This window comes from Poromitra crassiceps (assembly GCF_964638095.1).
Source record: "Poromitra crassiceps genome assembly, chromosome: 2".
Taxonomy (NCBI): Eukaryota; Metazoa; Chordata; class Actinopteri; order Beryciformes; family Melamphaidae; genus Poromitra; species Poromitra crassiceps.
In genome coordinates this window covers 49,594,421-49,618,307 of record NC_139624.1, presented here as the reverse complement: position 1 = coordinate 49,618,307, position 23,887 = coordinate 49,594,421, and the positions used below count along the sequence as shown (strand labels likewise).

At 45.7% G+C, this 23,887-nt stretch overlaps 1 protein-coding gene across 5 annotated transcripts in view; it reads right to left on the bottom strand.

Moving 5' to 3' along the window:
* Positions 1-23,887, bottom strand: part of dennd5b (DENN/MADD domain containing 5B) — a gene marked incomplete at its 5' end in the record, with an annotated part of 208,069 nt that overhangs the window by 126,163 nt on the left and 58,019 nt on the right. For all 5 annotated transcript variants that reach the window (XM_083651323.1, XM_083651324.1, XM_083651326.1 and 2 more), the window contains one exon: positions 11,333-11,392. In XM_083651323.1, coding sequence (XP_083507449.1) covers positions 11,333-11,392 — 60 coding nt within the window. The remainder of the gene's footprint in view (positions 1-11,332; positions 11,393-23,887) is intronic.

Here is a 23,887-nt window from a genome sequence, read left to right as displayed (position 1 = left end):
GCATGAGCCCCACCCAGCAGACCAAGCCCCTCCACAAAGCCACGCCCCTAGCCCACCTCCAATCACTTGCCCTCAGCCAGCGCAACAGGCAGAGGGGGAGAGAGAGAGGTTAGAGATGCTCAGCAGATTACACCAACGCCAGAGCGAAGGGTTAGAACCCCAGCAGAGCGATGAACTGTGGAGGGTACTAGAGGAATATAAAGACATTTTCGCGATGTCGGACGATGAGCTAGGCTGTACCCACCTGGTAGAACACCAAATAGAAACTGAAGGGGCGCGGCCCATCAGGTCGTATCCCCCTCGAGTCCCAGCAGCAAGAAGAGATATAGCGAATGAAGCTGTAGAGAACATGCTGAGGGCGGGGATCATCGAGCCGTCAGAGAGCCCATGGGCGTCGGGGTAGTGTTGGTGAAGAAGAAAAATAGCGCGAAGATGCGATTCTGCGTAGACTATAGAGGGCTGAACAAGGTGACAAAAAAAGACGCGTACCCGCTGCCCGTCATCGAGGAGCTGTTAGACATAGTGGGGGAGTCATCCTGGTTCTCATCCCTAGACCTCCGCAGTGGGTACTGGCAGGTGCCCCTCTGCGACGATGCCAAACCAAAGACCGCCTTCCGCACCGAGAGAGGACTGTGGCAGTTTCGAGTACTCAGTTTCGGACTGTGCAACGCACCCGCAACGTTCGAGAGGTTAATGGAGAAACTGCTGGGGGACATTCCCCAAACCGAATGCGTCGTATACTTAGATGACATATTGACACACGGGGGCTCGTTTCAGGCAGCGGTGGGGGCGTTACGAAAGGTCCTACAGGAGATAGCAGAGGCAGGTCTAAAGCTACACCCAGATAAGTGCCACTTCCTGAAGAGGAGGGTGGAGTTCTTGGGACATGGCATCGGCGCGGGGGGCATTCGCACTCTGGAGGAAAAAACACGGGCACTCGTAGAGTGGCCCACCCCCAGAGACAAAAGAGAACTCGAGAGCTTCGTAGGGTTAGCATCCTACTACAGGAAATTTGTAAAAGGATTTTCTGACATCGCAGAGCCACTGTTCCGGCTTAAAGAAAAGAACGCAGACTTCAACTGGACAGCAGAATGCCACCTAGCGTTCGAGGCCCTCAAGAAAGCACTGACCGAGTCCCCAGTGCTTAGAGCACCAGACCCCGCACTGCCGTTCCTATTAGACACTGATGCCAGCAATGGGGGTATGGGGGCCGTGCTGTCCCAGGCAGGGCCTGAAGGGGAGCGGGTGGTGGCGTACTTTAGCAAGACGTTTGATAAGACAGAAAGAAACTACTGCGTCACCCGCCGGGAGCTCCTAGCCGTCGTAGAAGCACTAAGACACTTTAGATACTACCTCCTGGGACAGCCTCAGTTCACCATACGGACCGATCACTCAGCACTGCAGTGGTTATGGTCCTTCCGGGAGCCGGAGGGACAGGTGTGCCGCTGGTTAGAGAGAATGGCGGACTACAACTTCACCATAGAGCACAGAGCAGGGACACACCACGTCAATGCAGACACCCTGTCACGACGACCCTGCGCAGAAAGGGGGTGTGTGTACTGCGAGAAGAGAGAGGGGAGAGAGAGAGAGCTCCAAGAGGAAGCTAGAATATGGCCTAACCACACGGGGGATGGACCAGTGTGCAAGACGCTGCGGATGGCAGAGGCAGCAGATTGGAGGGGCCACCAAGAAAACGACAGGGAGCTGTCGCCAGTACTGCAATGGGTAGAAGAGGGCCAGAAGCCGCCCTGGGAGGAGGTGGCAGGGGCCACCGACACAACCAAAGGGCTGTGGGCAGGGTTCGACACCCTGAGATTGAGCAGCGGAGTGCTGATGAAGTCCTGGAAGGAGCCAGCGACAGGAGAAAATAAGTGGCGGAAAGTAGTGCCGACGACGCTGAGGGAGGAGGTGTGCAGGAGTTGCCATGGAACTGTAGGGGCTGGGCTTTTATTGGGGGAGGATGAGGAGAGACGTACAGGACTTCTGTCGACGCTGCGACCTCTGCGCAGAGTACAAAGGTCCGTTAGACCAGTCTCGCGCCCCGCTCCAACAGCTAGCAGCAGGAGCCCCCATGGAGAGGGTAGCAGTAGACGTGATGGGACCTTTCCCACGCTCAGACAGTGGAAATCGATACGTCCTGGCCGCCATGGACTATTTCACAAAATGGCCAGAGGCATACGCACTGCCCGACCAGGAGGCGGGGACGGTGGTCGACGCACTAGTTACAGGCATGTTCAGTAGGTTCGGAGCACCAGAGACCCTACACAGTGACCAAGGAAGAAACTTTGAGTCACGAGTGTTCGCCACCATGTGCGAGAAACTGAACATTAAAAAGACACGGACCACAGCATTGCACCCCCAGAGCGATGGCCTAGTAGAAAGATTCAATCGGACGCTGAAAAAGCAGTTGGCCATCCTCTAGGGGTGTCAAAAATAATCGATTATACGATGCATCGCGATGCGGACGTGCACGATTCTGCATCGATTAACAAATATCAAAAATCGATTATTAAATTTTTTTTTTTTTTTTTTTTTTTTAATAATCAAATCAAATAGAATGTAAGTACATGCAGTTGTTTATTTTAATTATGGATCATAATACAATGCAATTCCAAATGCACTTTTATTTTAAAAGTAGCCACACAGTGAGAAAAAAGAAAGTGAGAAAAAAGAAATCATGTATTGCGGAAAAAGTGATGCATCGATTTAAGATGCATCGCGATGCATCGTGATGCATCGTTTAATCGAATCGAATCGAATCATTGACAGATGAATCGTAATCGAATCGAATCGGGAGGCCAGTGAAGATTCACAGCCCTACCATCCTCACTGAGGAGCACCAGAAAGACTGGGACACGCACCTGCCTCTCATCCTCATGGCCTACAGATCTGCCACACAAGAGTCCACCTCCTGCACACCCGCTCTGCTCATGTTGGGCCGAGAACTGCGGACACCAGCAGAAATGGCGTTCGGCAAACCACCAGATGCACTGGACGCGCCCCCGGGGCGAGAGTATGCCAGGAGGCTACAAGATCGATTAGAGTCCGCTCACAACTTCGCTTGGGACCAGCTGGAGAAAGCGGACATGAAACAAAAAAGGAACTATGATGCGAGGGCAAAGGGAAACCATTTCCAGGGGGGGGAGTTGGTCTGGGTGTACACACCCCGGAGAAAAAAAGGGCGTAGCCCTAAACTGGACTGTCACTGGACAGGCCCATGCAGGGTCATGGAGAGAATGGGGGAGGTGGTGTACCGAGTGCAGATGCCACTTGGTGGCAAGAAGGTACTCCACCGAGACAGGTTGGCCCCATACCGGGGGGGGGTGCACCCTTCCCCCAGATCTCGGCCGCCAGCGGTTTCACCTAGACATGCTGAAAGAAGGAATCTGTTTCCACAGAGAGGGGCGTCCGGCCATGACCGGGCAGCCACCACTCAGGGACTTGAAGCCCCAGAGACACTGCAGGTGGGATCAGCCCCACAGGCAGATTCACAGAGACTAACACGGCCACGGAGAGAGCCAAGGGCTCCAGGACACTTCGGGAACTTTGAGTTATATTAAAAAAAAAAAGGAGGAGATGGTGGTTGGAAATGTTGTAACAAAAAAAGTAAATGATGTGCATGGCATGAGATATTGTGGGGGAGGAAAGATGGGGGAGAAGACTGAGATTGAGACATAAAATGTGGTGACATAAAATGTGGTTAAAAAACAAAGAAGCTGCTAAAAAGCAAAGAAAAGATGTTGGGTGTGTTTTGGTACAGGGGGATGTGTGATGTGGTATCAACGTGGGCGTTGACCTTATTGTTGGGCGGGGAGTATGTAGCGAATCAGTGTTACACATACAGTGGTGAGCAATGGTAGTGTCTCGACTACAGATAGGAACTGATGTGTGGGAGTGTTATTGGGGAACACTATGCTGTTGGGGATACTTCCGGGGGGAGACGGAGCATGCGCGGTCAGTCTCCAGACACTGCCTAGAGGGAATGCTGCTAGCTATGAGCGTGACAACCGCTGAGAGTTGTAATATAACTAACTGATAATAAAGAACCCTGTACCAGCAAGAAGCCTCTGCCTCATGAGTTACCAGGAACGTTACAGTACCTTGAATTTGGCAAATAAGGAAGGACGGGTGTTGTTCCTGCAGATGTGCTGATTCATGTTTGAGGTATTTCCCCCTCTATCACTGGCCATCCCTGCTTTTACCAAAAATATTCCCACACACCGCGGAGTTTGTCTTTTTCGACGGGGCCACGGCCCACCGCCTGGGGGAACGTTCTGGGGATTCTCCTTCAGCAGCCATTATCACGTTGAATTACAATAGGCTACGCACGGGAGTAAACGATTGACTTGATGACTTCTTGACGATCACAGCTACACTGATTGCTGAGACTGGGCAGCTGGGGGGAGGGGCCACGTAACTGCACTCTGTCTGGGCACTTTCTCTCTCAGGGGGAAACAGGTGATACCGTGGGGAAGGTATGAGGGCAAAACTTAGTGGTTTCGATACCGTGACTTTTTGAAACCGAGGTATACCTTCAAACCGGAAACCGCTGCATCCCTAGCCAGGACTACACAAAACGATATCAGAAATACACAGCAGGTCTGCCGTGTGACTTTTCCGGGTTTACTGTCCTGCGTGGGGGGGGTACAGACGGAGGTAGAGGAGGAATTTCGAGGTTTGACTGACAGATTGAGGGCAAATGGCGTTACAAGAATTATTCACAAGCTCGTTTTAATGCTTTTCCATTGGTTGCATTTGGTAAAACCCACACAGAGACGTGAAGGGTGACCAATGTGGCATTGATTCATGACAAAAAATAAAAATCTGAAAAAATGGATATTCGGGGTCCTGCCGCGACAGCGACGATATGTTTTATACTGCGATATTTAGGGTTTATGAGCAAAGCAAAGAGGGTGGAGATGTTATTTTTGATGTTTGGTTTATAATATAATATAATATAATATATAATAAAATAAAATAATAAAATATAATATAAGCTCAGTGTTTCTACTACTACTTACTATACACAACAGTATAATCCTAATGTTAATTTAAAGTGAGATATTCCTCTAAATATGGCTAAAAAACATCCAAACGTCCAAATAACACCCCCCCAAAAATGCAAGGGCTCCTTGCAGCACCCCCTGCTTAAAATGACTTCCAGCGGCCCTGTGCCATTCTTTCATTTCTTGGCTGGGTGTCCCGTGATGTCCAGGGCTTTGTCGTTTCTGTACAGGCATGAGGAGGACGCCTAAACCCCCTAAACCTTAGGGGGTTTAGGCCTTTAACTGTGACAAACAGAAGGGTGACAGAATAGAGAGCAAAGGAAAAGGACAGGAGATGAAGTGAGAGGAGAGGCAAAGAGAAGAGAAGAGAGAGAAGAGAAAAGAGAGAAGAGAAGAGAAGAGAAGAGAAGAGAAGAGAAGAGAAGAGAAGAGGCCCTAAGTATATTCACTCTTTCATTTTTAAAGATCTCCTTCCTCACTGGCACTGTCCCCATTTTCTTTCAGGCATCCGTCCTGTATTTTCTTTTATGAACTCCCAGAAGAGTTTCCGAGCATTGACACATATTCAAAAACAAACAAACACAATAAACAGGAGGGAGAGAAAGAGGACGACTAGGTTTCTTTCAACAAGGGTAGAGCAGAGGAAACGAAGGTAAAAATAGTCGTTGACAAGGAGAAGGATAAGCAGGACTGATTTGGATAATGAGCTCAGAGAAACCTGACCCATATTACTGCACATCTACTGAGGAGGAGGCCAGCGGAGGGAAGAGAGGGATGGAGAGAGAGAGAGAGAGAGAGAGAGAGAATACAGAGTAAGGATGGGACCGATCCGATCCAATATCGGGCAGTGGCTGCCGGCCACTAGAGGGCGCCAGGGTGCCGCCCCACCTATACCCACATGGAGGGGAAAATAAAACGTTATATATATATTTTTTTTTTATGAGCGAGGTGAATATTAGATAGTGAGTATATAATCTGCAATAAATATGTAGATTCATAATGATCTTCATGTGTAGGCTACTGTTTTTGGGTCAATATTTTCTTGCACCGAATTGCCACGGACGCCGTCCGGGGACTTCCGGTTTACTTCCGGTTTCCACCAGTGCAGATCATTAGAGTATCAGGATCTGTGTAGTTGCACATGCGCTGTTCACTCTCAAAAACAAAGGGATTTGGGAGGGCTCTGGGTGCACGTATCTAGCGACCAGGTGGAGGGGTCAGGTAGAGTGAGTGTCGTGACGTAGGCTAGGCTACGTAGATGGGTAGCGACGCAGTATATATAAACACTAGTAGCAGTCCCACGCCGACGGCTTTGTTGTCTTCCTGCAGCACGCGCGCAAAGCAAAGAAGTTTGTTTTCAACTGCCATAAAACACAAAAGACGTTTTGCAAGAATGGAGAAAGAAAATTCTGTGAAGTCACTCAAAACAACGCCGTTTGAGAGACGGACTTTACAGGAGAAGCATCGAGTGAAAGAGCTTGGACCAGATCACCCTGAGCTCGCCATTAAACAACAGGCTACAGACAGAGGAAGAAAATACACTCGGGTCTTTTTCAGACGTTTCTAGTAGCTAGTAATGTCCGTTACTACTTGCTTGATTTAGGGCTGGAGTGGACGATAATTCAATAGCCTATTATTGTTGTCTTTCAGTGGAATCATCGTGATGATATGGAGTTCTTTTAATAGTGACATTTTTGCTGTCTAAATTGATGATGACAAGCAAATGTTACTTAACAAGGCCAGGTGGAAACCTGGCATAGGGCCGGTGCATGGTAGCCTATTGCCTATTACTTATCCTACTGCATAGGCTAAAATACCCGCTAACGTTCACGTAGCATATTCATTAATTAATCGTTCGGGGGAATAGCTTATTATACGCTGTAACGTTATGGACTGCTAACGTTCACGTAGCATATGAATTAATCGTTCGGGCAATTGGTATCAGTCTTCCACGAAATAAAATAGTCCGTCCCACCTCCACCGTTTTAAAGCCGACTCAAACGTTAACTTTATCACAGGAATGCGGGTTTAATCACAGGAATGCGGGTTTAACGATGTTTTGCATTCTACATTAATTAAATGAAGACATTACCGTTTGGCAGCTTGCTTTGTTTGTATGATAGATACGTATTGGCCAAGTACCGTAAAATACCAATTATTAGCCCGGGCGTTAATTGACAAAATATGTAGCCAGACCCCGCGTCAATATGGGACCTGCGGCAGTTTGGGACCTGCTTTAATTATTTTTGTACAAAAATATTGCTCAGCAAAGATTGTAAATAGTATGAAATTGTTTATTTAAACCATTTATTTTAATGAGTTGGCTACAGCCCCCCACACGATTGCTTGTCTATGGGGAGAGCCGCGCCTCCCTCTCAGCGCAGCAGAGCACATTGCATGCCAGTTCTGGCCTGTACATGAAATCAAATAAAATTTGAGCTGAACTGTGACCTACCGGTATTTACCACTAAACTTTCTCCGCTGAAGGTGAGAGAACATGATCATCATGTGAGCAGATTATTTGTTGCATGCGCTGCCTCCTCCGCTGGCTGCATGCGCTGCCTCCTCCGCTGCAGTGTGCGGTGAAATACCAATTAGAAGCCGACTTCTATGCCCGCTGGCAGGGAAACATACCATAGGCACATTTCTCAAAATAATTATTACACCAGAGATGTCGGTTTTAGTGTATAAAAATCTTCAGGAAATGCCTACACAATTTTCAGAATCATCAGATGTTGACGGAAAACGAATTTTGTTCAGCAAGTTTCGTGCATGTGTTTTTTTTCCTCGTTGTTCCCGTTTCCTCGTTGTTCGTCTTCTTCATCCGATTTTTCTTCTTCGTTGTGTTTGGGAGATGCATTCAACAGGATGTCGCAAAGGTAAAAAGAAAACATTGAAAAAACTAACCGGGCGTCAAATTGGGACCTGCTTTTATGTACAAAATATGTATCCAGACCCCGCTTATATATGGGACCCGCGGCAATTTGGAAGTCGGCTTCTAATTGGTATTTTACGGTATATAAACATTTAAGAGCGAAGACTTTCAGGAAGTGACACAGAGCTCTCTCTCTCTCTCTCTCTCTCTCTCTCTCTCTCTGTGTCAAAGGCCGGGCTCGCCCCCGCTCGTGCACGAGCCGAGGGAAATCTCCTCTTTCTCGCCGAGAAGAGCCTGGTGACGTGAGAAAAGTAGTGTGGAGCTGCAGCGTCCTCCTTGTCCGTGCAGTACTACACAAATAAAAAGCTCAGCTGATGTAGATGCAGCCAATTGTGCTCTGGAACTTTTTGCCATTTTTCGCCATAAATGTTCGTAAAGTGGCACTTATTGAAACCTACTACCTTGCTTGTAGGCATCAAAAGTCATCAGAAATTAATTTAGTGATGAAATAAAACTTTAAATTGTAAAAAACTTTCCGGAGCTTATGGCGTCTTCTCTGCTGCGGTCTGCCTCTGCCTATGCCGAAATGCATGCTGGGAGTGACACTATGCCGAAATGCATGCTGGGAGTGACATTTAGAACCTGAATCCGTGCTCAAATCGGCGACAGAGTCGAATGTAGGGGCCCTGCTGTGCATGCTGCACACCGGCCCCAAAAACTGATCAAATGAGGTATGGCAGGAATATTATTTTATAAATGTAAGGTTTGTTTGACATCACCATTCAGTTCAATGAGATGAACACTGATTTTGCATACGTGAAACATATGATATTGATATTGAGAAGAATCCTTATGATTATCATATTGATTTCATCCCCATCTCCAGGCCTATTTTTGGTATAGCCCTCCCTGGACAAAAATGCACCAGCCGCTACTAGTATCGGGTGCCGCGATACTGATGTAATTCATGGATCGGATTATGCCGATCCACGGGCTGCCGATCCAGTTTTTACATGGCTCGCGCTGAATGAGCCCAAGTAACAGTGAGGCACGCCTCCGTTCCAGTCTCCAGAAATTCCATTCCAGAGTTTGCAGATCGCTAGCCTGTAGCTAGTAGCAGCCATGTATGGAATTATTTACCTATCTAAATGCAAGAGGTCGTTCAAGCAATTTGAGAGCATGATTTATCAATTTCACGTTCATATTTTGGACCCTTGGACTCAAAAAGCCCCCGCATGTGCTTACATTTGCTCTGCTTGTCCTCAAACTGTACTCTCACACTCAAAAGTTTTCTGCTTGGACAGATTTCCTGCACTCGCACTCAAAAATCCCCTGCTCACACTTACATTTCCTCTGTTCGTGCTCAATCTAGGTGCTTGCATGCAAATGTCCTCCCCTCCCCCTTCAAACTGCTTCTGTGCGCTCTTGAAACTTCTGCTCTTGGATCTCTTCTCTCAGATTTGTTGTGCAACAATCCTGTCAGAAATCCACAGCCAATAGAATGCCAGGATAGTGTCACATGATCGCTGGGTCAGGGCTCATGTGACACTATCCTGGCATTATATTGGTTGTGGGTTTCTGATAGGGTTGTGTCACAGAAAATCTGAGCGCAGACGAAAGATCCAAGAGGAGAAATAGCACTGTGGCTGGACACAGAGGTCAGCTAAGCCGACTCGGCTATTGGTAAGTCGGTAACAATATGCCTGTGGCGTGGAGACATGAAATATAGTAGATACACGGATACACTAATCCATTTAGCCTTCGTGTTGTCTGCTGGAAGTTTACTCTGCATCTGGAATTACTCCTCGAATGTCTCCTTTCGGCTTGTGTTGTCTCTGGCTGTTGGCGTTACAACATTGGTAGTATTGTACAATGCAACGGAGCTTCCACCCCTCGGAACGACAGCTTTGCAAACATTATACATTGCTGTCTTGCTTTTTGATGTTCCGAGAGTACATTCCAGAAGTAGAGCAAACTTCCAGCAGACAACACGAAGGCTAAAGGGATTACTGTAAAGTTTTCTGTGTTGCCCTGGCTGTTATCGCAGCGTTGGCTCTCTCTCTCTCCCGCTCTGATGTCAGCATCATGGTAGCCTCACATAGAGACACAGTCGTGGTTGTACTCATTTGCACAAAACATTTCAGTAAAGATAAAGACACGCACGACATACTGTATCTTGGCAAGTAAATGTATATTTATTACTTTTCACGAATCAATTCAAATTGTTTTGGAAATGTCTAATGACCCAATTGTTATTGTGGAATATGATGAACCAGGTACGTAACAGCTAATGTTATGAAATAATTGATTACAAAATACTAAGTAATGTATCTTAGTAGGAGCCAGCTACAGGAAGAGGGCCCCTATTTAAAGCAGCAATGCCTAAATAGTGCTGATTTGATTTATAAGTATCCTCATTTGCCTTGTATATTTTTCTTCATTTTGTCTGTTTTTTTGCAAGTTTGGCCAAATTTTTGTCTGCACTGTATATTCAAGAAAAAATAGCTATGGTATCGGAATAATATCGGTATCGGCAGATATCCAAATTCAGATATCGGAATCGGATCGGAACTGAAAAAAGTGGATTGGTGCATCCCTAATACAGAGGATGTGTGAGGCAGGGAGAAGGTGAGGCTAAGAGAGAGAGAGAGAGAGAAGGTGAGGCAGGGAGAAGGCTGTGGAGAAGGTGAGGCTAAGAGAGAGAGAGAGAGGAGGACAGAGGATGTGTGAGGCAGGGAGAAGGCTGTGGAGAAGGTGAGGCTAAGAGAGAGAGAGAGAGGAGGACAGAGGATGTGTGAGGCAGGGAGAAGGCTGTGGAGAAGGTGAGGCTAAGAGAGAGAGAGAGAGGATGTGTGAGGCAGGGAGAAGGCTGTGGAGAAGGTGAGGCTAAGAGAGAGAGAGAGAGGAGGACAGAGGATGTGTGAGGCAGGGAGAAGGCTGTGGAGAAGGTGAGGCTAAGAGAGAGAGAGAGAGAGAGAGAGAGAGAGAGAGAGGATGTGTGAGGCAGGGAGAAGGCTGTGGAGAAGGTGAGGCTAAGAGAGAGAGAGAGAGAGGGTGTGTGAGGCAGGGAGAAGGCTGTGGAGAAGGTGAGGCTAAGAGAGAGAGAGAGAGAGGATGTGTGAGGCAGGGAGAAGGCTGTGGAGAAGGTGAGGCTAAGAGAGAGAGAGAGAGGAGGACAGAGGATGTGTGAGGCAGGGAGAAGGCTGTGGAGAAGGTGAGGCTAAGAGAGAGAGAGAGAGAGGATGTGCAAGATAGGGAGAAGGTGAGGCTAAGGGGATGAAATGGATTGAACGGTGTAATCCAGTTGGGGGGGGATTAGGGAGAGGTGGAGCCAGACAAAGGGAGAGGGACTGAGGGAAAGGGGGGCAGTGTCAAGTGTACCACAGTTATGAGGCTGGGATTGGGGGGAGGGGTACAGATGACATTTGTATTATTATTATTATTGTTTTACCTGTGGTTGCAGTACTGGGGTCCGTGCCTTGGCGGTCTGCTTCTAGCCATTGGTACAAAGCTATGGACAAGGCACATGCAGAAAAGGCAGAAGGACGACAAAAAAGAAAAGGCGCAATGTCAAAATGAATGCACACAAAAAAAGCAAAATTAATAAATGCATGGGAATAAGTACAGCATGAACATGAGACACATCAATATCAGAATAGAACATGGCATGGCATGTAAGACACAGCAAACATGTATGGGCTTTACATGGGAACATCCATCTGAAATGGCACCTTTTACTTTTCATAGAATTTGTTCTTACTGATGACAATCAGCCTCGGTATGGAGATCAAGCCTTCTCATGAGTAGGGGAAAATTAGGTTTATATCATGGTCTGGGTGAATACTCGATTCTGATTGGCTGGAGGGTGTCCATTAATTTGTGATAATGTACACCTAGCTAAGTAATTCCAGGCAAATGGTCTGTTCACCATTCATATCAATGCGCCATGGTCTCGACAGAGCCATTTGAGCTCTATACCACCGATAAGGGTTATACTTAATATGGCACTTTTCTAAGTTTAGAAAAAAAAATTGTCGGTCAAAGTAACTATTTAGATTACCTCTGTGTGCTCAGTTTATTAAATGTCAGCTGAAAGAAGCCGGCTCTTTGCCAGGCGCTTTGCAAGAGCGCGCGCTGCCTGTATCACTGATACAAATCAAGTCGAAGAGGAAAAAGACGAGATCAACAAAAAGAACGGAATGGGCAGTTAATCTTGAGCAGCCGAGGGGACTATTTTGTCTCGCCGGTTCTCAACTCCTATCCAAGGTTATGAAAACTAGATTTTGATTGCAAAATGCATGAAAATATAAATGAATGGTCTTGTTTTGTTTCTTTGGCAAGTGACCATGGTACTTCATTTATTTCATTTCATTTATTTAAAGAATGGGACATTGCACATTAATGAACAGTACAGCCGTACAGTAAATATGCCAGGTTATAGCCCAAGGGCTAGTTTCCACCTTCGCGGAGGCAACCATCCTCACGCTTCCACGTCGTCCAATAATTTCTGATAATGGACACCTCGTCATGCATTAACCCTTACATAGGCTATATCTCAGACTAGGGCTGCATTGGGCGAGAATTCAATATGATTGTTCATCGTCTTTCATGATGCAGATTTGGGGATATAGTGACACACAATTATGCGGTCTCCATCAATGATAACAAGCACATTTTAGATATGAAATTGTTTTGTTCATACATGATTATCTTGATTTCCCCCCCAACCATAAAAAAGGCAAGGGGGGGTAATCACATTGTAATCATTTGTGCAATGTGTTTGAAACGTGGTGTGTGTCATCTGACATCTAGGCCAATTTAGGCCTCCATGTGCAATCTAGGCCTTCTAATGAGACAGACTGATCTCCTTACTAGCGACCTACATCTACACAGATGTGGTGCAGTAAATTCTGTGGCAGAAGGTGCCGTTTCAGAGAGTCCGGAGCCCCAGACACAGTGACATTCCTGTTGCATGTTAAGAGCTTGCGCTTGTGGTGGAGCTGAGTGAAACAGTGGCTTATGGTCTAAGGGTTAGTGAGCAGCCAGTTCTGTGAAGTCAAAGAAAGAAAGCGGCATTTGCACAGCCGTCATCAGGCAGCAAATATTTCCAGTTAGCAGCAAACCAGTTGGCCGTTAAAATGCTAGACTATGCATTAAGGTATCAGTCGAATGTCAAAGGGTGGAGATATCCTGGAGGTCAGAGACCGGAAAGTCAACAGTTTGAATCCCTGCTGGACGGGATGGGGAAATCACTAGCATCCTCTCCTTCCAGTTCCAGTGAGCCACCAGTAGAAGACTGTGGTTGCACTGGCCTGGGCAGCTCCCAGTTAGTGTGCGATACACTGGTTGTTGATTGGACCGTCTCCAGACAGAAGGCTAACCCCTGTGTGAGAATCCCTGTTCTTGTGATTAGAGTAACTAGGCCGAAGATTTAGAGACTTGGACTAATTTCTCCCACGCACGGCACACAACTATCCACATCTCCCTGGCAGTGTTAATGCCATGAACTACACAGGATCACTGTGTGTGTGATCAAAATGCCAGCAGGTAGTGCTGTGCAGTGAGTAAGGCTGTGTCCATAGCATTTTTTTTTTTTTTTTGCTCCAGCCACCTTTCCTCATCAAAAGCAACGAGAGGCGGCCACTCCAGAAAAGCGCTGCAAAAATGTTTTCTTTCTTTCTTTTTCGGTCAGAGCAGAGTGCTTTCAAAAGTTCAGAAATATTCAACTTTTCAGAAAACGCCAGACGAGGTGAAAAGCTTTTTCCAGCAAACCAATTGCAATGATGGAGACGCTAGCCGTTAGTGAGCTATAGCAGCAGGTGACGTTATCATCTGTTTTTCTCCTCACAAAAATGTCAATCATGTAATTTTAATAATGTCACTGCTAATTCAATGTAAATTATTAATAATTACACAAACACTACAAACTTTAAAAAAAACTTGCTCCAGGCAGTGCTTTTTCCATTCTTTTTTCTTCTTCAGAAAAACACTATGTGGACTAGAGATGCGCGGGCCACAGTTATAACCATGCTGACCGTGGATATCCCGCCCCATGGGCAGGGCGGATCACAAAGATAAACATTCTGATTCATGCTTTGTGGGCGGATGAAATGATGTATCATTCATGAGGAAAATTTATATTAGTTACATTCTCTAGCCCAGTGGTTCCCAACCTTTTTACACCAAGTACCACCTGAGAAAGTAGTTGGCTCTCCAAGTACCACCATATGACCGACGTTATAATACAGTCTATTCAGCTATGCACAGTTCATGCAGGAGGCAAATTTATTCCAACCTGCAGCCTATGTGCAACCTGCAGCAGCTGCACTTGTGCTGGGTTGACTGCTGTCTTCACCTCCTTGTGCTTCATCGTTGCTGCTCTCCTCTACTACAGCTCTTTTACGATTCCCTCCCATTTTGATCCACTTTAGCATCCCTCCTCGTCTTTGTTCACCACTTGTGTAACCATGCGGGGCGGGCACGTAATTGTGCATGCGCAACAGGTATAGTGTCCGTCAGAAACAAATATTTGTTTCTAAATCTCAAGACAACAAAATAAACCTCAATTTCAATGATCACAAGTTTATTTTCATTCGTAGTATTATTTTGATAGATAAACATGTTTTACAATTGATTTTAAAGTTGGGTTTATTTCATAATTTAAACATTGGGATTCCCCTGCTGAAAAAACCAGCATAGACCAGCATGAATTTCTTGCTGGTCTATGCTGGTTTATGCTGGTTAGTGCTGGTCTGATGCTGGTCTATGCTGGTTAGTGCTGGTCTGATGCTGGTGGACCAGCATTACCTTGCTGGTCCACCAGCTAACGCTTGCTGGTGAAGCTGGTAAACTACCATGGCCTTGCTGGTGAAGTTGCTGGACCAGCATGGTGAAGCTGGTGGACCAGCATGGTGAAGCTGGTGGACCAGCATGGTGAAGCTGGTGAAGCTGGTGGACCAGCATGGTCATGCTGATGAAGCTGGTGGACCAACATGGTGAAGCGGGTGGACCAGCATGGTGAAGCTGGTGAAGCTGGTGGACCTGCATGGTGAAGCGGGTGGACCAGCATGGTGAAGCTGGTGAAGCTGGTGGACCTGCATGGTGAAGCTGGTGGACCAGCATGGTCATGCTGATGAAGCTGGTGGACCAGCATGGTGAAGCGGGTGGACCAGCATGGTGAAGCTGGTGAAGCTGGTGGACCAGCATGGTCATGCTGATGAAGCTGGTGGACCAGCATGGTGAAGCTGGTGAAGTTGCTGGACCAGCATGGTGAAGCTGGTGGACCAACATGGTTGTGCTGGGGATTGCTTGACCAGCATGGTCATGCTGGTGGAGGAGATTGTGAAGTGCTCCACAATGGAAATGACCTCCTCTGTACCCTGCTGGTCCATGGCATGGATTTAATTTTAACTTTCGTGTCCAGGCCAAGCCCAGGTCCCTTTTTGGGGTGTTTTACAAAAGTTAATTGTGTGTGTTAGAGAAGCAAATGAAAATGTAATTAATGTAATGAGAATATAATTAGGCCTATCAAAATCTTGGGGACAATTTTGCCCAAAATTGCCCCTTGATCATGTTTTTTTGGTGCATTCTGAGATTTATTAGAGCATATTTGGCCTTGCCCCTGGCTAATTTCCTACACTGGATCATACCATGAAAACATACAGTAAGGGGTAGACATCACCTTTTCTGTCATCATGTTTGGTTCAGGAGATTTGATGCAAAAATAATTAGGTTATAGTGGAAAGTAAAATGGCTGCCATGGCAACCATGAGGAAAACATCTAAAAGCAAAAGTTTTATTGGATGGGGGACCCTGGCACAAAATTGGGGGTCTGTGGTCTAGTTTAGGGGACCTTGATGTGAAAAAGTTTGGGAAACAATCTGGCCCATCACCCATCCCCTATGGGTTATAGGGTGGGTTATATTAGCCTGGGTAAACCCAGCCTCCACGTGACCTGTAGCCTGTACTACGAAGCTAGTTTAATGCCTTATCCGAGTAAGTTTGAGTTTAAACCTGGTTTAGCCGTACTACAAAGCAAGTTAACTTTCAATCACCATGGCAACTGACGCTGCAAAGCTAACCTGGTCGCGACCAGGTTAGCTTCAGAGGATAAGATCAAAATCCATGACAGACCCATATAATCGGCTCTCTGGAGTCACTCACCGTTTATATAAGATCGCCATATGAAAAATAGATTGCAGTCAACTGAGAATATAACAATAAAAACATTTGTGGCTCTGTAGGCTACATAATTAAATTAAGCCTACTTACCACTTTATGTCTTAACAGCTCAACGATGCGTGGAGAAATATGATCACTATTAATCACCGCGGCGCATATCATGAATGGACCCTCAAATGGAGTGAGGGTGATATTCTCCTACATGCCAGAAAAGCCTATACATATAATATAGATATGGGATAAATATGGATAGCCCCAATACTAAATATGCAGGCTATTCTTGCATCTTTCAGCTGGAACTGTGTCCTGTAGGCTGTATGCCAATATATGAGCAAAAATAGGCTAGTTTTTATCAATGATAACTATGCCCGCATCGTCTCAATTCAGTTCAGCAGTTTTCTCTTTTATAGTAGGCTATTAGGCTTTATACTAGGCTATTTTATATATGAATTATTCGATCAGTGCAACCACACACATGAGTGATAGAGATCATTATTCATTGAGCATGCGTTTCTAAATCTATGGTCTAAATAGGCTTACAGATTGTGGAAATGTATAGACTGAGATTACACATTCACATTTGTTGCTGCTGTATCAATGTATGCAGCTGTATCAGACAGAAATCGCTGATCAAAGTGAATCAAATGACTGATGTGAATACAAGCTGCTGCTTTAGACAGCCCTTCAGCAGACTATCCAACGCGGATTTTCATTCTGACATTAAATCGCGGATACATTAAATATCCGCTAAAACTCTGATCATGCACTGCGCTTTCATGGAACGAGGAAATGGGTGTGGAAATGGGTGTGGATCAACTCAGCTGTTCATAATGTGATTGGCTAGCGCACCTCTTTCGCGTAGACGCGCGCCTGTGCACGAGCGAAAAACGTGCGCGTGCACAGGCAGATCCCAGGTCCACTTACCTAGTAAAAAACCAGCGTCGTAGTATCAGTTAACTAGATAGCTTTGATCCTGTTCAGTCAAACCAGATCAAAGGGACTTATCGCGGATCTGTTAAACTAGTTTCGTAGTACAGGGCTCTGCTCTCAGACCTGCTCTCAGTCACTACGAGAGCAGAGCAGGTCTGAGAGCAGGTCACGTGGAGGCTGGGTTTACCCAGGCTAGGGTTATATGCCTTCTTTTTTATATTTTGTATCGTCTTCTGGCCTCCATTGACAGCTTGCCAGATAAAATAAATGGTACAGGGCCAAGTTATAACATAAGCAACAAATAACGCAACACACAAGAAAAAAGTTTTAACCATGCCCAACAAAACACCTTACAGGGTAACAGGCTAATATAACACAATACAAGAGGCTAATGCAATTCTATATCAAGCATAGTCCTTTAAAATAACATTACACATGAATGTATTATTATTATTATTATTGTTATTGTTATTATTATTATTATTATTATTATTATTATTATTGTTGTTGTTGTTGTTGTTGTTGTTGTTGTTGTTGTTGTTGTTGTCATTATTATTACTATTATTACTTTCAAGCTATGTTATGTTTTCTACTGTAAAGAGGCTTTAATTAAACTCTAGGTGGCCGTGGGTCAGACTCATTTCTGAGGCCAGTTTTCCCATATAGAGGGTATGCACGTGATGTCACAGGCAGAAGTCACTGCATGGTCACGCCCACTGAGTGACAGCAAGACTGATTTTGAATGCAGTAATCAGCCTAGATTAATGACACCTGCTGCTCCAAACAACAGAGAACCTGCTGAATGTTTTGCCCATAGGTTTTAGGTTTTGCCAGTCCCGATTGAGGGGGCATGTTCCAGTGGGAAAGTGACGTCCGTGCTGCATACCCTCCATTCAATTGGAACTATTTTATGGAACTGAGTATCACTACGCCTCTGATATGCTGCGCGAGACGAGACCATCTCCAAACTTTCGCGCGGCTGGACCTGTCTGCACCATTTGTCAATTGTCAGTACAGCACTCACTGCTCTCAAATAAAACTCCAGAAACAACGAACCGGCGGCTTGAAGCAGATTATTTGTGGAGGTGAGTGAAGTAGGCTTAACTTGTGTGTTATTTACTACGACAGAAAGAGGTTATTCACTCAATTACTTGTAAGAAGGAGAGGGGCCGCTGAGGGGGGAACACTTTTTTACCGTGATAGAGCGCTGCTCTCACCTTCAGCTCTGTGTGTGTGTGTGTGTGTGTGTGTGTGTGTGTGCGTGCGCGCGCGCGCCTGTGGTGGCGTTATGGCTGGGTGATAATTCTATATTGTAACAGGCTAGTATTTTGGTTTAGAATTTAGTTTAGTATTTTGGTTCAGCTGTCAATCAAATCTTCATTACAGGATCATTTTCTCTTCCAAATGAAGGCGAAAATGGCGCCTAGTGCCTGTCATCTGGCAGAGTTTCTAGCCCATAAAGTTTATGGCATAAACTAACTACTAACTTGAGCAATTATGCAAACTAAATCAAACGGTAATGTCTAAGAATGCAAAGAAATGTAACTGGCTCGTTAAAACACGCATTCCAGGAATATTATTTACATATAACGATAATGGCGCGCGCCTCCGAGCCTGACAGCCTCCCTGGCTGTCAGGGGTCGTCTCTCGGAGATTCCAGGTGGGCGGGCAGCACCTATGAATCGGATTGTCCGCTCGCCCCGCACGAAGCAGCTGGCTCCCTGGTACTCTGCGGATCCCACTCGTGTAGCATGACAACAGGCTGAATCCCACTGGATTTGGGGGTGGAACACGCCAGGATTGGCCAATCCCAAAGCCAGTCCTCAGAATTGTCAAATCAAATCATCGACACGTATATGGTCCGCCTCTCAATTCGTTTTCAGTGTCTGACGCTCGCGCTGGTGCATTCCGTTCCGGTTCACTTCGACTTTAATGGTGGAGCTGATTTAATTACTGTATAAATATGAAAACAGGGGGAAAGCTCTACCTTACCTGGTATTTGTGATGTGTAAAGTAAAGCTAGAGAAACTGACCCAGACCTTTTTCGTTGGGTTTCACTTTTCAATTGTGCAAATATTACAGTCACTAAACTGTTTCCCTGTAAAGGTGCTCTTATACTCGAGCAAAGCTCCGTGGGGGTGGGGCCCCGCAAGTCTCCGTGCAGACTCGCGCTGGGGGTGATGCCATTATACTCAGAAAGTGATCAGCATGTATTGTACAATGGTGAGAACAGCCCGTGAAAAGTCGCAATGAAACGCTGTGCAGTACTGAGTGCGCTTTCACTCTCAAACGACCGCACATCAGCACATGAAGGACTCACCAAACTTGTTTTTACTGAAAGCCGTTTTTACTTCTCAGCCCTGATAGCCTACTACTCTGTGCTGCTTTTAATCTCTCTCAATAATGCTCTCAACACAACACATTTACTTGGTGAAATGACTAAAAACGAACAGTTGCAAATCTAAGTTTATAGCCTACCACATGGGTCAAGAAATGTGGTGAAAACACAGCTCAGTGTTCAGGGTCCAGTGGCTTGAAAGCGGCCATGTTTGGAGAGAAGCTCGCGCTGTTTTTAGAAAAAAAATCAGGCACAACGCGAGCGCCCGACGGAGCTAGCGAATAACCACGCCCAACAAATTTACGTAATTTGACGCGCCCGCCCCTCGCTCCACCCCCGCGCCCTTCACGGCAGGGTGAGCATAATTCAGCCTTAATGCTCTGTAGATCTTGGATGTGCATGAGAAGCCTGCTGGTGATGCCTCCTAAAGCAGACTGGACAGAGTGCTACAACATCAACTTCTCTATACAGAACCAGCTGCAGCTGACCGTGGCCTCACCCACTGCCACATGTCTGTATGTTAACTACAAGACTTTATCCACTATCTTTCTCCTACTAATACTGTCTCCTACCACTACACCATTCCACTCCCCTCTCTATCCCTCCATTTTTCTCTCTCATTGTTCTCTCTCCCATTGTAGATGATAAAGGAACGCTGAACTGCCAGCATTACTATGGCATTGGCCAGGAGGCCATGCTGGACAAGAAGGTGGGTGCTGTCATCCACGCCGTCAACCAGTCAGGTCAGTGGCATGTGTGGAAACATACACATGAGCAAAGTGCACACATACATACAGTACAGACAGACTGGATACTTGGTGAAAGAAGAGCGGCCAACTAAGAATCTTTCCCACTTCATACAACTGCTATTTTTTTTTACCTTTATTTATCCAGGGTAACCATATTGAGATTTCCATCTCTTTTTCAAGTGGGCCCTGCTCGCACTCACACACACATTAAGGGGTTAAGGGCCTTGCTCAAGGGCACCTCAGTGGTGGTAATGAGGGAGGGGCAAGTGCTGCTTTTCACACATGCTTTTCTAATTGACACTGTCTCTTTGTCTATATACTGTGTGTGTGCAGGTTTTCGATGAGATATCATACATTGAGGGAGAAACAGCCAGTGGAGGACACACATTAATCTGTTAAGTAAGTTGAGAACTTTTCTTTTCTCCAAAAACCTATTCCTGTGGTCCTCTAGGCCTACTTGCCTTTTATCCTTTCTGGAAAGGATTTTATTTTATTTTATTTTTATTTTTTGTGTGTGCTTTGAGCACCACAACATGGCCGGTGTCTCCAAAACTCAGCAACTCACACCAAAACGATCTAGATGGACATATCCTGTGGGTGGCTGTAGTTTTAATTAAAGGTGACTGGCTTGTTAAATAAATGATTTGTGCACATAGCTGATGCCATGATCCCATGGAACCTAATGCATGTGTCACTGCATTTGGACTCTTATTTACCAAATTGTAATGTGTCTGGAATGGATGAGCTGTTTTACCAGGTTCCAAGGTGGATCAGAAAGGTGCGATTTAACGCCCCCACTTACAGTATCTGACTTATCAACTTCAAGATGAATTTTAAAATGTATTGGGAACTTGGGACCAATCGGGCTGTGAGCCAGAAAGGTCTTTGTACAGCTAGACCCTGGGCAGACAGTACAGTGAAATAATTTTTAAAGTAGCTCATGCGTCATGCGTCACTTTTGTGTAGCACTTTTTCAAATGGCAGTTGAAATATTGACCAAAGAACAGTGTTACTCTGCCACTAATTTATCTCTGTTTGCTTTTCAGTTTGATACAAAGAATGGCTCCAGAACCAAAACCTGGGTGAAGCAGATGTGGAAGCTCGAGTGGGGAAGCCTGGATGCTACATCAGAGAAAATAATGGACATAAACAAACAAGCAAAGAATAGCACTTGAAGGGACACTCCACCGAAAAACAATGCTGATTTATTTTGCACATAATCTCACACATATCCAAAAACTGTAAACCGTTTTGCAGGCATTCATTTAGTTTGACAGTTATTGAGAGTTGATTTAAGTTGTGATTTGTGAATGACATCACTGGTCCACGACTGAACTCAAATCAACTCTCAATAACTGAAATTAATTAATTACAGTAAATGAATGCCTGCAAAACATTGTTTTTTTCCATAAAGTTTTTAGGATTGTGAGATTTTGTGCAAAATAAATCTGCATTGTTTTTCAGTGGAATTCTCTATTTCTGATTTGACTTAAGGCCTTTGCTCCTCAAGGGAGCATAGGCTATTGACAAAATGTCGGTGGTTGGCGGTTCTTCCCTGTTCTCCCCAATTGAGCCTGCTCCCTGCACACCTCTTCTCCAGCTGTTCCTGGGGTGACCTCTTTTCTTGTCGGGTGATGTTGCCTGTTTGTTGTGTTATTGTTAATTAGTCAGTAGTTTTATTATTTAATTGAGTTTAATTGTAATGAGTCTTTAATTGCCTTCAGCACATTAACTCATTGAGTGCCATGGACGTCTTTCGACGTCCAATTAAATAGTGACGTAGAGTGCCACGGACGTCTTTCGACGTCCAATGCGTTTTTTGACGGTGGGACGTCGATCAAAGCCTTCCGCATTTCCTGTACAACTATTGTAGCTATTGGAGGTCTATAACCTATTTTACAGAACCCTTAGGTGGCGACAGTGCTCTCCAGGTTAACAGAAAGGCAGAGAAAAACAGAGAATAAGTCGTTGGGGAAACGGAAATCGCATCGCATCCGTATGCATCGATATGCATGAAGCGTTTAAACGTTAGATGTGCCCGCAGCAGCCAATCTGCTCCCACAATTGAGCTCCTCCATGTCCGCTGCGACAGCCGAGCCCATTCGCATGATCAGCCGTGGAGTTATTATTCTCAACTGGAAGCATAGGAGCCGGTGACAAGCACACGCGGAAGGCTGTAAAAAAGCTTCATGTCGCGCACCCTTCACAGTGCAGAGAGAGTGCAAACTCAGCAGAGAGCCACCTCCCATACAGGAGGAGTGTGCAGTTGAGGCGGGCGGGGCGGGGCGGGGCGGGGCGGGGCGGGGCGGGGGGAGGGGCACGCAGAGCAGCACACAACACTGACCCAGGCAGCAGGACAGGGTTGGCAAACGCAAGCCAGAATATCCGATGCCCACCAGCAGCAAATCAAGAAAGCAAAGAAGCTGCAACCAGCAGCGCACGCAGGGGCCAGCGCTGCTGGTTGCAGCTAAAAATATTATTCTGCCAAACACAATTCCCTGGCCTTCACTGTTTTATTGAAGGAAATTATTTTTGAGGTGTGACTACATCAGAAAATTAGCTTCAGAGTCAGTGATGTGTTTGAAATGTTTAATTTCACAAAAGGGCCATTATCTCAGCTTCTAGAAAAAAACTGCTCTTTTTTGTTAAATCAAGCTATCTTCTCCGGCTGATAACTAAAGAACGGAAAATGATATCAATAAACCTGTTTTTGCTGATGATAGAAAAGAGTCTCGTCGTTCTTTTTGCGTGTTCATTGTTTACATAGTAATATCACACAATATTCTGTGGGCCTCGAGAAATCACTGAAAAAAGCTCTGAAACTCTGGCACTGGGAGCGTCCGTTCTCCAAAAGTGGCTGGCACTCAATGAGTTAATTGAGTTGAGTCACACTTTTACTTTTAATACTTTTGACATAAAGACAGGTACAGGCTGACTGTTCAGGTGCACTGCTGTATGTGCGGTTCTCTCTCCCACTCCCTCTCTGTGTTGCTTTTATTTAATAAATAATTATATTGTTATGTAAACCTGAAATAGTCTTCATTTAACTAGTTCAAGAAAGATTACTTTTGTGATGTTTATCTGGTCTGACTACTCTCAGCATGGGGTGCTGGTTAACAAGCATTCAACCATAGACCAGCATGTTGTGTTTTGACACCAGAATAGCTGGTGTATGCTGGTCACACCAGCACACCAGCATAGGTGTACTGGTGTATGCTTCCCATGCTGGTCACAAGACCAGCATATGTGACCAGCATCCCATGCTGGTCACACCACCAGCATACCAGCATCATCGCATGCTGGTCACACCACCAGCATCCCATGCTGGTGGTGTGACCAGCATGGGATGCTGGTCACACCACCAGCATACCAGCATCATCGCATGCTGGTCACACCACCAGCATAACTTGTTGTGTTTTCAAAACACAACAAATTTACCAGCATCCCAGCATGCGATGCTGGGATGCTGGTACACCAGCATAAAAAGCTATGCTGGTGCATGCTGGTTTTTTCAGCAGGGAGGGATCAAGTACCACCAGCAGGGGGGGGCGCAAGTACCACCTACCTTGAGAAACACTGCCAATAATATTAATAATTATTATTATTTCACTTTCACATGTTTGAAAACTACTACTAATGACCACCATGGATTTTGCACAATTTTTTTTTCACAAAGCCTTCCAAGTACCACCAGCAGGGGGCGCAAGTACCACCTACGGTACGCGTACCGTAGGTTGGGAACCACTGCTCTAGCCTATGAACATATTATTTTAAGGTTCATTTTTCATCAGGCACTTTATTAGCCGAC